We start from the raw sequence: 12,487 nt of genomic DNA on the forward strand, positions 1-12,487 counted from the left end.
TTTAAGAGTTGGCCTGTCCTTGATCATTTTGTAGATCGTTTTTCAGAGATCTATGTTCCAGGGCAAGGAAATAGCGGACAACGAGTCTTTGGCCCTGTTCAAGGGCCGTTTGGTTTTTAGGCAGTACATTCCTAGCAAGAGGGCATGTTACAGAATAAAGATATATATGCTGTCTGAGAGTAGGACTAAATATGCAGGGGTGTGGAGTTCCTATAGCCAGAAGCCCGGGACATATTTGGGGTCATGGACAGCAAGTTTTCATATTTATTTTGTCCTTGGTACAAGTAGCCCCAATCCCCTGCAGCACAAAGCCTTTTGCTGCCAGTTTATAAGCAAGGGAACTGCCTGCAGTTGAAATAATATTTATGCTCCTATGTTAATGCTGTTCGAACAGGTATCTATGGGTAATGCAAAGCCTTTATTATTAGTGTGAGCGCTCTAAATAAATGTTGTGAGCTCGGACTGCACTACTTGACAGTGGTTCCAGGAAAAAAAAAATGTGCACACACCTTTTCAAAATTTAGGAATATCAGGCTACGTATAATGCTCTCTGATTAGATGCAAATATTTGCAGAAGCTTGAAAGAAAGATTGGTAATTATTTTCTTTCAGAATAAAATGCAACTGAGAAAAAAATGTTTTTCTAAACTACTGTGAATGTTTAGGTGCCATTTCTTAGAAGCATCGCTCAGTAAAATGAATAGATGCTAGTGTTACCCAAAAATATTTATAAATGGCAAATCACTAACCAGTTTAGACAAGATTATGGAAAACATGAAAATAAACAAGCATTGGCAAAGCCAATAGGTCTGACATTGGTGGTCATTCTTTTTGTTTTGCCAATGCATGTTGTTTTGACATGGCTTTTGTAAAACTTTATTGTCGTGGGAGATGACAGGCCTTCACCACTATAATTAACCATTGGCAAAAAGCAAAATTATTTTTTGGTCTCAAAAAGAACACGTTGCCACAGTAATTTTTGGCACTACTTTGTGTGCTGATACGCTGCTTGTGAAAGAACAGCCTGTTGTAACTCAAAGTGAAGCCAGCTGATAGATGGATAGAGAAAGATATAGAATTTTAATAACAAAAAAAAAGTCATGGTTTACGCCAGACCTAGTTAGGGGCATAATTCTTGAAGAAAGTCACAAAAGTGAACCCACTGTATATGCCTTGCATTACTGCAGACCTACATATTTCATTAATTCACAAGAATTGACAGAAGTAGACCAGGAATTCATTCTACTAGAAAAATAGTGAACTGTATTTTAGCGCAAGCAGATACGCATGCGTAGATGTGCTCATGTGAAAATCTGTTGAGCGTTTACGTGTTCACCTTTCCTCCAACCACTTTTTTCCCCAGCCCTGGAAAAAGTTTTACTTCTGCCCTTGTCAGGAGTAAATTTCAAATCTTTCTCTGTATGGGGAAAAGATCAGAGAAATGCTGGGGAGAACCCTCAAAACTTGCAAGTTAGTAGGTTTGCACAGACTCAAAAGGGCATTCCAGCCCTGGAACTATTGCTTACTGAATCCTCCACCTTCACTATGTAGACTGGTAAACCGGTGAAAATATACAATTGCTTACAATCGCTTACTGATTCCTCTACCCTCACCATGTAGATCTGTGGAAAAATAAGGAAATAACCAGTATTCAAGCCCCACTATAGTATTAGCCCTGGCATAATCAAAGAGGTTATTATCAGAGTTCTTATATAATGAGATTGCTGTCCTAATTTGTCACCGCAACACATGACTCCAAAAGGGAAAGGAAGATTTATTTACAGGACAAGTAGCTTTATGAGGCAAACTGTCCCATGGACAAGTTGATATTAAAACAAATATCCATCGTAATTGGTCTACAATTTCTGGGTGTACCCTAGAAGGGATTCCAGTATTGACCCCACTGGTTGTCCATCCACTTTTGGTGTTAGTCAGAAGACTTTGTAGGAACTTGGAAGAGGACTTTTTAACAAAGATCACCATTTATAGTAGATAGCTTCTACACTAATGTGCAATTGTTCTGGGAATTGGTCAAAGTGGACACTTGCTTTTTGCACAATCCTCTCTAACCACAAAGGTTACCCAAGAGAGCATATTTGTAAAATAAAAACTTGAGAGAGGACAGTGCAGTGCATTGCGTAGGGATAAACTTCTAGCAGTGAAATTTGCAGACAGGAGAGATGTCTACATGCTGACTTCCATCCATGACTTCAACTGTAACTGTATGGAGTCAGGTTGCTGAAATGTGCAAACCTTTAGACTATAGTAGGCATATAGGGGGGGGGGGGGTTGAAAGAGTAGATCAGAGGTTGGAACTTTACACTGCTGTTCGTAAGGCTTACATTTGGTATAAGAAGTTGGCTATCCATCTTTTCAACTTAGCAACCTTTTCTGATGTATTTAAGGATTCTTCTCCAGAGTCCAAGATTACATTTGTTCAGTTTCAGGTGTCTGTGATAGACAGCCGTGTTGAAGTGGAACAGGCAAGTGTTCCTGGAGTTGGAGTATGTGGCTAGATTCAAATATTGCCACTTTCCTGATCACATTCCTCTCACACCCACCCAAAAAAAAAAAAAAAAAAAAGACACTTTCCTAGTAGGAGATGTAGAGTCTGTATACAAAGAGGTGTGCAGAAATAGAGTTGTATGAACCTCCCCGACTGTCCTTCTAAACCTAGGCTAAGTGTGCCCACTCGTTTCTGAATGTACCTCACCCAAAATAATTTTTGGGAACTACCATGAGCGTAAGAGTAAACTGCCTGTCCTACATTGCTTTATATTTTTTGTTCAGTTTCACAGTTGCTATTAGTGTAATGTATTTAGTTAGAGATTTTGTGTTTGCATTGTTGTATTTACTTACAATTAGTTTGATTTTTCTTTTTTGATAAAAAAACAAAGTGATGGTGAAGTGCGTGGAGTGGCGCCTGGTTGGCAGTGTGCGTGGAGTTGCGTTTGACTGGCAGTGTGTGAATAGAGACTTGCTGCTGCTCAGTACACATTGCTAGCCAAACCATAGTCTACACACTCCGTCAGCCGGTGTGATTGCTGTGTCAGACATGTGGGCATTTGAAAGCGATGGGCTCTTGAATGACGTCCGTTGATGTGAGAGAGTTGTAAAGTGCTGGACTCATGGCTGGCGGCGTGAAAGGTCTTTTATGCGTCACGTATGAAAAGTGAGTGATTGGACTGTAAATGGTTGGTGCCTTGATGCGGCTTTACAGCTCACGAGCTGCGAGTCATTGGTTCCATTTTTTGACCTTTCAATTATTAACAGTGCATTTCATTTTTGTGAAGTCTCTTGTTAATAAATACTGAACCATCACTCACCCTTGTGCCAAACCCAAACAGTATGTGTGTTTACTTGAGGAATATATGTTGTGCAGTAATAATTGTCTTTTCTGTTTTTCTCTGCCAAGTTGTACATTGTCTCTTGTTCTCAATGTTGTAATGTGCTGTGCCCGCGGCTGTCGGTGTGAATGATCTTGTGTGTGTCACGTATGAAAGGCCTGTAAAGCAACTGATGCCCTGATGCAGCTTTACAAGCTCACAAGCTACGAGTCATTAGTTCCGGTCTTTTACCTTTCAATTATTAACAGTACATTTAATTTTTGTGAAATCTCTTCTTAATACAATTTTATATATTGAGCCAACAATCACCCTTGTGCCAAATCCAACCAGTATGTATGTGTTAAAATAATGGCAGGTAGCCACAAGATGTTTTATTGCACTTTTCCTCTCAGCTAGGAACTCCCAAAGAAAATCCTGATTCTCTGTAAATCAGGCACCCAAGCACACTCCTGACATGCTAAGAGTCTTGGTGGGACCCCAATGATGAAGCATGCCACCAGCTAGGTTGGTGGGCGAGGGGTCATTTTAACCAAACCTAAGGGCATTTTTTCCCCAATTTGAGTGTTTGGGATATCACAGAAGAGACTTGGTAGCATGCTCACTTCTTGTCTATGGAAAATCTACCAACTCTACTGTTCGAAAACTAGACACCCAGGGGAGTACAGAGTGGTGTGCCTCTTGTGGATCTCAAAATGTTTCCTTACCCACAATGCCCTGCAAACCTGAAAATTTTACTAAAATCACATTTTCCTTGCATTTCTGTGCAATATTCAACCACAAATTTCCTACTGTCCAGCATACCCCTTGGTCTCCAAAACAAAATGATACTTCAATTGTGTGGGTGCCCAGAGCAGAGTCAGCCTAAAAACGTATTAAGAAACAAAAAAATAATAAAACTGCGCTTATGAACATGCTTTGGTGTCCCCTCAATCTCTAAAAGTCTTTGGCCCGTCCCTGTCACAGGCACTTGGCCCACCCACGCAAGTGAAGTATCATTTTTATCAGGAGACCAAGGGGATCTCCGAGTGGTAGGAAATTTGTGGCTCCCCATCACAGAAATATTGTGCAAATGTGTTTTTTTTAGACAAATGTTGAGGTTTGCAACGGTTTCTGGGTAGACAAATGTGGTAAGAGCCACACAAGTCACCCCATCCTAGATTCCCGTAGGTGTCTAGTTTTCAAAACTGTACAGGTTTGCTAGGTTTCCCTTGGTGCAGGCTGAGCTAGAGCCCAAAAATCCACAGCTAGGCACATTGCAAAAAAAGTCAGTTTTCAGTGGAAAGAATGTGATGTGTCCATGTCGCTTTTTGAGGCGTTGCCTGTCGCAGGGATTAGGCCTATTCATACAAGTGAGATACCATTTTTATTGGGAGACTTAGGGGAATGCTGGGTGGAAGGAAATTTGTGGTTCCCCTCAGATTACAGAACTCTCTGTCACATAGAAGTGAGGAAAATTTGTTTTTTTGGACAAATGTTGAAGTTTGCAACAGATTTTCGGTAGACAAATATGGTAAGAGGCACGCAAGTCACCCCGTCCTGGATTCCCCTAGGTGTCTAGCTTTAAAAAAAAAAAATGTACAGGTTTGCTAGGTTTCCCTAGGTGCAGGCTGAGCCAGAGCCCAAAATCCACAGCTAGGCTCATTGCAAAAAAGCAGTCAGTATTCAGTGGAAAAATGTGATGTTACACATTGCGTTTTGGGGCTTTTTCTGATGCGGGCATGAGGCCTACTGTTGTATTGTGAATGTAATGGCTCGCGCTAGTAGCGTGAGCCGGGGAAGGGTAGAATGTTGTGGGGGAATGTTTGTGTATGAGTGTGCGATTCAGTGACGGTTGAGCGGGGAGGAGACAGGACGAAGGACGGCGGCTTTGTATGCGGTCGGGGCTTCATATTATGGAATGTATTTGTATTCTCTAAATTATTTTAAGAATAAAGAAGTTACCTACCATTATCGTCTTTGCGGCTTGAAGATACTCAACAAAATTGGCGACGAGTTGACAAGTTTGCCCCGTCTGCATCCGGTTGTGTTCCTCTACTTCACTATCGCACTCCTACGTGCCCACGCAACTCGACCTGCGAACGCTTGTGAGTGGTTTTTTTCAGCCTAAAGTGCTGAAACATTGTTTTTGCAACTTGCATTGTGCTCGTTTCTTTGGGCGTCTCTTAGCAACATTCAATTGCTTTTTCAATAACTATACCGCTGACCTTCTTACGGCCTGAATAACCTTTGGAACTAAGGAAATATACCGGCAATTGAATTTCTTGTGGTTTTAAGGAGGTTTAAGTGAATTTTCACTTTGTTACGAATATTTAGACATTGATGTTATATATTTTTTAAGTTGAGGCACGCATTTATGGCTTCTAATAACTTGAATCTTCCACCTCCTCAACCTTTTATTCCTGGTAGCAGTGATGTTTCTATCAAATGGCAAGAATGGCTAGAGTATTTTATGAACTACATCTCTGCATGCGATGAAGACAATGACTTTTCAGGAGAAAAGAAGAAATTTGTATTGCATTGTTTAGGGCCGCACGATCTTAAAATTTACAACAGAATTGAAAAGAAACAAAGAGACCAGGGAGATATTTTTGTTCATGCATAAGAGGATTTAGACAGATACTATTCTCCAACGGTGTGTGTGGGAATTGATCGCTATAAGTTTTTTCACAGAAAACAAAACAAAGAGGAAACGATTGAGGAATACGTTTCAGCCTTAAAAAATTTGGCCTTAACGTGTAGATTTGGTACCTTACATGACGAGTTCATTAGGGACCAGATAGTTATGCACGCTGCCAACCAGAATATACAGGACTGCTTATGGACTAAAGGAGAATCGCCCTTACAAGAAGTAATTGAAGTGGTCAAGAAAGCGGCACTTACAGGAAGGTGTGCAAAAGCTGTTCTACTGGGGAATTCTAAAATAGATGATTCGATTGGAGAAGCACATAAGTTGGTGAATAGAGTTATAGAGTCAAAAAAATGTCCACCAAATGAGTTTTCGAGGAAGACCAGTTCTTACAGGAACAAGAAGTCAAAAAGAAATACTTCTAAGGCGGAAGTTACTTGTTTCAGATGTGGTTTACTGGGCCATTATGCAAATGATAAAAGCTGTCCAGCACGCAATCAGAAATGTTCCAGTTGTGGTACTGTTGGCCATTTTATTAAGGTTTGCAGGAAAAAGAAAGGCATGGCAATAAAGTTGTTAGAGGATGCTTCTGAATCAGCTTCATCCTCAGACAGTGAAGACAAGAATATGTGGGTGCTTAACATAAGAAATGCTGGAACAGGAACGCCAGATGGACTGCGGAAAAGACCAAAGTGTGACATATCTATAGAAGGTGTTACTATTACGATTACCGCAGATTCAGGGTCACCTTATACAATCGTTAATGAACAAGTTTGGTTAAAGAAATTGAAACGTACTGTTGGTGGGGGTTTGGACACACCTGATATCTCACCTAAAAGCTTTACGGGGGAAACAATCCAGCTTCTTGGCTACAAAAAATTGTCATTTGCATTTAAGGATCGTAAAGCTGAATGTAAGATGTATGTGTCAAAATCAGGACCATCAGTTTTAGGTTGGTGGGACCAAGGTGCACTAGGAATGGTTTTAAATCCCAATGGTTCAGAACCTGTATCGGTGGTTCAGGAAGATTGTGTGTGTGATGCTACCATGAAGGACATGTATCCTTTGGTATTTTCAGGAACTGTAGGAAAGTTAAAAAGTTTCCAGCATAAGATAATACTTAAAAAGGACGCCATTCCTGTTGTTCATAAGGCAAGGAATATTCCTTTTAGCATCAGGAATGAAGTTTCAAACGAGTTGGACAAGTTATTACAAACTGGTATCATTGAACAGGTTGAGTCATCAGATTGGATTTCTCCCCTGGTGGTAGCCAGACGTTCTAATGGCAGATTGAGGCTGTGTGTAGACCTAAGGGACCTTAATAAGAATACTTTGGTGGATCAATTTCCTTTGCCAAAGGTCAATGAGGTTGTAGCACTAACTAAAGGCAAGGAATGGTTTACCACGATAGACCTTACTTCTGCTTATCATCAAGTTCAGTTACATCCTGATAGTCGTAGATTATCCGCATTTATTACGCCCTTTGGTTGTTACCAATTTGTTAGAGTTCCATTTGGTTTGGCTTCTGCAGCGGCTATGTTTCAAAGGCTGATCTATAAGCTTTTTAGTAAAATGCGGGATGTGTTGTTTTTTCAAGATGATATTTTAATTATGGGGGATACGAGATATGACCATGACATTAGAGTTAAGAATGTTCTTCAGATATTAGAAAATAATGGACTTACGGCTGAGCATAGCAAGTGTAAAATAGCCATGAAAAGCGTCACTTATTTGGGACACGAAATAAGTGGCAAGGGTGTTGAACCAAAGGCTAGTCTTGTTGAAGCTATTAAGAATTCACCAGCCCCTACTAACAAGGACGAAGTTAGAGCTTTTTTGGGTCTAGCAGAATATTATGCTAAGTTCGTGCATAACTTTTCTCACAAAACGTTTCCTATTAGACAATTGTTAAAAGGGAAGTGCATTTTTAAGTGGTGTGAAGAATGTGAAGCAGCATTCAAATTGATTAAGAATGATATTATTAATGCACCAGCCTTACAAGGTTTTGACCCAAATTTACAATGTATAATTACAACTGATGCAAGTAATAAGGGTTTAGGAGCTGTTCTTACACAATTGGATATGAATGATAAGGAATGTGTAATTGCATTTGCTTCTCGTTCTAATACCAACGCTGAAGCAAAATACTCAGTAATTGAAAGGGAGGCCCTTGCATGCGTGTGGGGTTTGGAACATTTCAGATCATTTGTTTGAGGTATGAATGTCATCTTGCGTAGCGATCACAAACCGCTTACCAAAGTGCTTACAACAAAAGGATTATTTAAAGCCTCCCCACGTATTGCTCGGTTATCCATAAGACTTTTGGACTACAAGTATGAAATACAATATGTACCCGGGATTAAGAATAAGGTTGCTGATTTCTTAAGTAGAATGCCGTTGGTAAATACTGTGGAGGGTAAGAAGGAGTTGGAGGATTGTTGTGTAGCTGAAGTTATACCCACAACTTTTCAGGGCATCTCAGAAGGTGATTGGGATAAAGCCATGGGGGAAGACGAAACATTAAATAAGGTTCAAATTTTGTTAAGGGAAGGTTGGCCTCTTGAAAAAAAAATTAGATGAAGATGTGAAGGGGTTTTGGGAGGTTAAGGAGGAGTTGTCTGTGGAGCATAATAGATTATTGCGCAATGGTAGAGTAATTCCTCCAGAAACACTCAGATGGAAAATTCTTAATTTATGCTATGATGGACATTTGGGCATATCTAAAACGAAAAGTAAAAAGTTAAACAACTATATTGGTGGCCAGGAATTGATTTAGCTGTGGAAAGGACAGTAAGGAATTGTGTCCTATGTAATGAGTCAGAAAAAACGTTATCCACGTTCAGACCACCGTTAGTTCCTATAGGATGTCCAGACATGCCCTGGGAGAAGATTGGTCTGGACATTACTGGACCAATACAAGTGGAAGACGGTTATAGATATATTGTGGTAATGTTTGATCATTTCTCTAAATGGCCTGAAATTGGAATAGTGTCTAAGGTGGATTCCGGGGCCATTGTAGAATTTTTGGATAATGTTTTTTTGAGAGAGGGTCTACCCAAGACCATTATCACTGACAACGGGGTACAATTCACATCTGACAAATTTAAAGCTTTCTTAATGAGGTGTGGTATTAAACACATTACGACTTCCAACTATCATCCAGCTGGCAATGGTGCTGTGGAACGCTTCAACAGAGTGTTAAAAAACAGTATACAATTGGCTGTATGTGCAAAGTTAGATTGGGAAAAGGAAATTTGGAAAACAGTTTGGTCATACAGAACTACACCGTGTAGCTCTACAGGTCACAGTCCGTTTGAGATTATGAGAGGGAGGGCTCCACTGAGGAAAGATAATGTTGGTTGGATGATTGATGGTAGGGAAAGTTGCTGGACAAGTGAGAGTATTAGGAAAAATATTAAGAGGGCGCAAATCCGTTCTAAGGAATTTTATGATGCAAAACATAAATGCAAAAGTGTAAATATACAGGTGGGTGATTTAGTTAGGGTGAAGGTTCCAGGTTTTAAAAAATGTGAGAAGGGAAGGTTCTATCCTCCTTTGAAAGTCACAAAAAGTTTGTGTAATGCTGTACAACTTGAAAACGGGAAAATATGGCACTTAAGCAGAGTTTCCCCATACAAAGGTTCAGGTGGAGAAAAATCGATTGGAACTGACTGGCTTATGCATGACGATACAGGGGGAAAAAAAGGGGTTTGCAAAGTGCCAATGTTGCACAGACTGCGCTGGGCGGAAGAAACAGTGTTAGTCCTGCAATTGTGGAACACAGAACCGAAACAATGGCTGAAGGTGACAATGCACGGAATGGTGACATGACAAGTGTGAGGAACAATATTAGCAGATGTGGTAGGAGGATTATAAAACCGGGAAAACTCAATGACTATGTTTGCGACTGAGTCACTGTAAGGATTCAGGAACCAAATTAAGAAATTATAGAGAATGAATAACATTTAGATACTTATGAAATATTCGTAGGATTTATTTAGTAGATATTACGTTGTAGTTTTATGCTTCATATAACGTTAGGATATTGTATTTGTATCATTTCACGTAGCGATAGAAATATAGTAGTGTATGTTCTTTATGTTATTGTTATAGAAAGGAAATATTGTGTAAGGGGGAAGATGTGTTGTATTGTTAATGTAATGGCTCGCGCTGGTAGCGCGAGCCGGGGAAGGGTAGAATGTTGTGGGGGAATGTTTGTGTAGGAGTGTGCGATTCAGTGACGGTTGAGCGGGGAGGAGACAGGACGAAGGATGGCGGCTTTGTATGCGGTCGGGGCTTCATATTATGGAATGTATTTGTATTCTCTAAATTATTTTAAGAATAAAGAAGTTACCTACCATTATCGTCTTTGCGGCTTGAAGATACTCAACACCTACCCACACAAGAGTGGTACCATTTTTATAGGGAGACTTGGGGGAAACACAGAATAGCATTATTACCAATTGTCTTTCTTTGCATTTGTGCCTCCCAAATGTAATTCAGTGTGAAAGAAAGAAGTCATTTTGAGAAAAACCCTCTAATTTGCATTCTAGTATGGGTAACCACAAATTCAGTGTTATGCAAATAACCACTGCTTCTAAACTCCATAACTTGCTCCCATTTCAGAAAAACACAGGTTTCGCCAGTATCTTTTTTTCACTCTTTATATTTTACCAAATGCATTGCTGTATACTCTGTAGACAATGAAAACCTGTTGCAAGGTGCAGGTAATTTATTGGCTTTGGGTACCACTTTTTTTTTTTTTTTTTTTAAGAACCTACAAAGCCTATACATCCCCTCAACCAGAAGGGTCCAGCAGGTGTAACGGTTTATTGCTTTTGAAAATCTGTGATAGTTGGAAAAAGTTACAGATGAAAACGTAGACAGAAATGACTGGGTTTTTTTTCCAACTTAATTTCATTTTTTTTATTTTTTATTTCAACTGATATTATAGGAAAACCTTGAAGGATCTACACAAATGACCTCTTGTCTTGTTGAATTCAGAACGTGGTCTACTTCTCAGAAATGAACGGCTTTCCCGGATCCACCACTGGTTTCGCATCCATTTCTGTCACTAAATGGAAGGAGGTTAAAAGCACAAACAATAGGAAAAATGGGGTATATCCTAGTGAAATGCCAAAACTGTGTTGAAAAAGTTGGTTTTCCGACTCTAGTCTGCCAGTTTCTGAAAGCTGGGAATGTGGCGATTTTAGCACTGCAAACCCTTTGTTGATGTCATTCGCAGGAAAAAAAAATAAAAAATACAGCTGCATTTTTCCTGCATCATTTTTTTCTCATTCCCCCCCCCCCAAAAAAAAATAGCTGTATTTTGGCTATTTTCTTAGTCCCCTCCAGGAGAATCCAGAAACACTGGGTACTTTTAGAATCCCCAAGATGCTGGGGAAAAAATGAAGCAAATTTGGCATGGGTAGCTTATGGGGACAAAAAGTTATAGGGGCCTAAGCATGAACTAACCCAAGTAGCCCAAAACAAGAAGGCTTAGCATGGGAGTTGGGGGGCTAACAGCAAAGGGGGAAATGGGCATCTGCAGTAAAAGCGATTTACAGCTCGTTTTCCCCGCCAACGTGATAGTGGCTCCTCACCGGGTGACCGTGAGAGGGGAGCCAATATTATGCGTCAGAAGGTGGCACCATGCGAGTTGGTAGGACTGCTTAGTAATATCTAATGTTAAAGGAGCTTGGCAGGAGAACTAGTTTAAAAGCGTTACATTTTTGACAAATACACGTCTAAAGTGGATTTTAACAAAGAAAGAAAAAACAGGAAAATTGCCCGAGAGTTATATAATATTTAGTTCATTTGGAGACGATTCTGTCCAAAGCTCACATCCTGACCGAAATCTCCCGTTTTTCATGCAAGATATTACTATAGAGATGCACGTAAAGGAACCAGCGATGTAATACAGCTCGTCCCCATGTAGCACTTTCCACCGGGACACAGAAAAAGTTAGCAGCATTAACACCAGTGCCACCACCACCAAGCACTTCTGCACGCCCCCTATCTCCAAACGTGAGCACTTCAGTGTGTGTTTTGCATTCTGGAACGTGCAGACCTGACTGTGTAAAGGGCTAAAATAAGCAAGATTATAATAACCGTGACAAGGCAAAGACATCTAGCCAACATCTCATTCATGCATGGAATAAAAACCCAGTTGCCGCGTGACCACCCTCCTCTCACCAGGCTCTTGAGCTGCGCTGCTTGTTCCTTGTGATAGTGAAGCTTCATCAAGGAACTTGGTCGATATTTATCCACCCAGAGACTCATTACGGCGATTTGTTAGTAACTTAGGCTGTTTAAACGAGCGCGCGCGGGAGATAAATTCTTCCCCGCTGTCACTGTTGCATCGTCACGTGATGAAAAACAACTTCGCGGCAAGGCAGTTGAGCTGTACGGGTGCCGCTGTGGGACAAATCATATGCTCGATTCACGCGAGCATACAGACTATTCTTGTCTGTCCTTTCATTCTGCCACCGGATCCGGATATGTACGTCCGCCGC

At 40.4% G+C, this 12,487-nt stretch overlaps 1 protein-coding gene across 1 annotated transcript in view; it reads right to left on the reverse strand.

Annotated features, from left to right (window-relative positions):
• RFC3 (replication factor C subunit 3) overlaps nt 1–12,410 on the reverse strand; it is a 109,552-nt gene extending 97,142 nt beyond the window's left edge. The window contains exon 1 of the mRNA XM_069205548.1: nt 12,168–12,410. Within this exon, the coding sequence (XP_069061649.1) occupies nt 12,168–12,254 (87 nt within the window). The 5' untranslated portion in view covers nt 12,255–12,410. The remainder of the gene's footprint in view (nt 1–12,167) is intronic.
• Between the last annotated feature and the right edge of the window lie 77 nt (nt 12,411–12,487).

This window comes from Pleurodeles waltl, chromosome 8 (assembly GCF_031143425.1).
Source record: "Pleurodeles waltl isolate 20211129_DDA chromosome 8, aPleWal1.hap1.20221129, whole genome shotgun sequence".
Lineage (NCBI taxonomy): Eukaryota > Metazoa > Chordata > Amphibia > Caudata > Salamandridae > Pleurodeles > Pleurodeles waltl.